Source organism: Sinocyclocheilus grahami, unplaced genomic scaffold, assembly GCF_001515645.1.
Source record: "Sinocyclocheilus grahami isolate Dianchi unplaced genomic scaffold, SAMN03320097.WGS_v1.1 scaffold2392.1, whole genome shotgun sequence".
Classification (NCBI taxonomy): Eukaryota; Metazoa; Chordata; class Actinopteri; order Cypriniformes; family Cyprinidae; genus Sinocyclocheilus; species Sinocyclocheilus grahami.
This window is the reverse complement of record NW_015507571.1, coordinates 42184-44508: the sequence shown is the minus strand read 5'-3', so window position 1 is coordinate 44508 and position 2325 is coordinate 42184. Positions and strand designations below refer to the sequence as shown.

At 44.7% G+C, this 2325-nt stretch overlaps 1 protein-coding gene across 1 annotated transcript in view; it reads right to left on the bottom strand.

Annotated features, from left to right (window-relative positions):
- LOC107574926 (probable ATP-dependent RNA helicase DDX47) overlaps positions 1-2325 on the bottom strand; it is a gene marked incomplete at its 5' end in the record, with an annotated part of 37229 nt that overhangs the window by 13269 nt on the left and 21635 nt on the right. The window contains one exon of the mRNA XM_016261349.1: positions 1363-1551. Within this exon, the coding sequence (XP_016116835.1) occupies positions 1363-1551 (189 nt within the window). The remainder of the gene's footprint in view (positions 1-1362; positions 1552-2325) is intronic.

Genomic DNA, 2325 nt, shown 5'->3' with positions numbered 1-2325 from the left:
ACAGACACACACAAACACAGAGATATACACACACACACACACACAGATAGACACACACAGACACACACACACACAAATGAGAAACACACACACACGAGAAACACACAGATACACACACACGAGAAACACACACACAAGTTTGTTTATACACACACATAAGTTACGAATTTCAAACACACATGAGAAACACAGGCGCTGATGTGAGTCACAACACCACTGAACCCTATCACTGTCTGCTGTTACTAACATCACGTGCAGTTGAGGTCAAAAGTTTACATACCCCTGCAGAATCTGCTAAATGTTAATTTTACCAAAATAAGAGGGATCATACAAAATGCATGGTATTGTTTTATTAAAGGGTTAGTTTACCCAAAAATTAGTGAGTTTTACTCACCCTCGAGGCATCCCAGGTGTATATGGGATGGCTATTCCAAGCTCTATCATGGCACTCAGCGGGTGTTGCAGTGCTTCAGTCCAAAAGAAGTTAAATAAAAAGCGTCCATCTTTAATAAACGTTGACCTCATACGTCATGCTCCCGGAACTGCTTCCGTGTACAACAGTGAGCGCAAGCTAGATTAAAGTGATTATTATGTTTTGAATATGGATATTTTTCTTACAAAAACGCATCGATTCGCTACAGAAGGCCTTTGTTCACCCCCCGGAGCTTTTTATTTAACTTCTTTTGGACTGAAGCACTGCAACACCCGCTAAATGCCATGAGGAATAGCCGAATAGCCAGGATAATTTTTAATATAACTCTGACTGGATTCGTCTGAAAGAAGAAAGTCATATACACATACGGGGGTGAGGGGGTGAGTAAAACAACAGCTAATTTTAATTTTTGGGTGAACTAACCCTTTAAGTACTGACTTGAATAAGATATTTCACATAAAAGATGTTTACATATAGCCCACAAGAGAAAATAAAAGTTGCATTTATAAAAATTACCCTGAGAGAGTGTGTGTGAGTGAGTGAGTGTGTGTGTGAGTGTATATATGTGTGTGAGTGAGTGAGTGAGTGAGTGAGTGAGTGAGTGAGTGAGTGAGTGAGTGAGTGAGTGAGTGAGTGAGTGAGTGAGTGAGTGAGTGAGTGAGTATATGTGTGTGAGTGTGTGTATATGTGTGTGAGTGAGTGTGTGTGTGTGTGTGTGTGTGTGTGAGTGAGTGAGTGAGAGAGTGAGTGAGTGTGTATATGTGTGTGAGTGAGTGTGTGAGTGTGTGAGTGAGTGAGTGAGTGAGTGAGTGAGTGAGTGAGTGAGTGAGTGAGTGAGTGAGTGAGTGAGTGAGTGAGTGAGTGATAGTCACCGGTCTTGACACCGATGCTGGAGCCCAGCGCGTCGTGCGATCTGGAGTGATAGTCACCGGTCTTGACACCGATGCTGGAGCCCAGCGCGTCGAAATGCTCTGCGATCTGGAAGGCCAGCTCTCTGGTGGGAGTCAGGATGAGAGAGTGCAGCCGCTGCGCAGACGCCAGCAGACACTGCAGGATAGGAAGAGCAAACGCTCCTGTCTTCCCCGAGCCCGTCTCCGCCAGACCGATCACGTCACGCCCTGAGACAGAGAGAGAGAGAGAGAGAGAGAGACATTAACACACACACACACACACACACACACTCTCTCTCACACACACACTCACTCACTCACTCACTCAACTCCGCCAGACTGATCACATCACAACCTAAAACACACACACACAGATTAACACACACACACACAGATGTGTGGATGCAGGGCTGGACAACAAGGACTGCCGATGGCCCGGGGTCAGCGTGAAAAACATTCGGGACAGTAGACTGATTTGTCACTTGCCCGATCGGGCCACTGCAGCGTCGTCACCACATTTTATCATTTGCATGTGTTTTTAAGACTTGTTAATTTAAAAATTCAAGCGATTGAAAAGCATTTGGGCGCGAAAGATAACTCCTTTCAGTCCTCGAGCACTGTGTTCTGTGTGAACAGCCGCGTCTGAAGGAGGACACAAAGAGAAAATACTGTAGCAGGCAGAACAAGATCACGGTTCACGATGCGCAAAATATAGGAAGAAAATCTGAACATTGAATTTTATATGAATGTGTTTCTGAGGGGAATGGAACTGACTGTTTTCAAAAATTGCTTCTTTTTTTTTTCCATTGTCTCCGTATGATGCATTTAAATTAGTGTAAATACGTGTAGCGCTGCTGAGTTTACAGCGGTAACCAAGGAAACGCTGTATCACTGTACCATAAGCGCTGCTGAGTTTACAGCGGTAACCAAGGAAACGCTGTATCACTGTTCCATAAGCGCTGCTGAGTTTACAGCGGTAACCAAGGAAACGCTGCATCACTG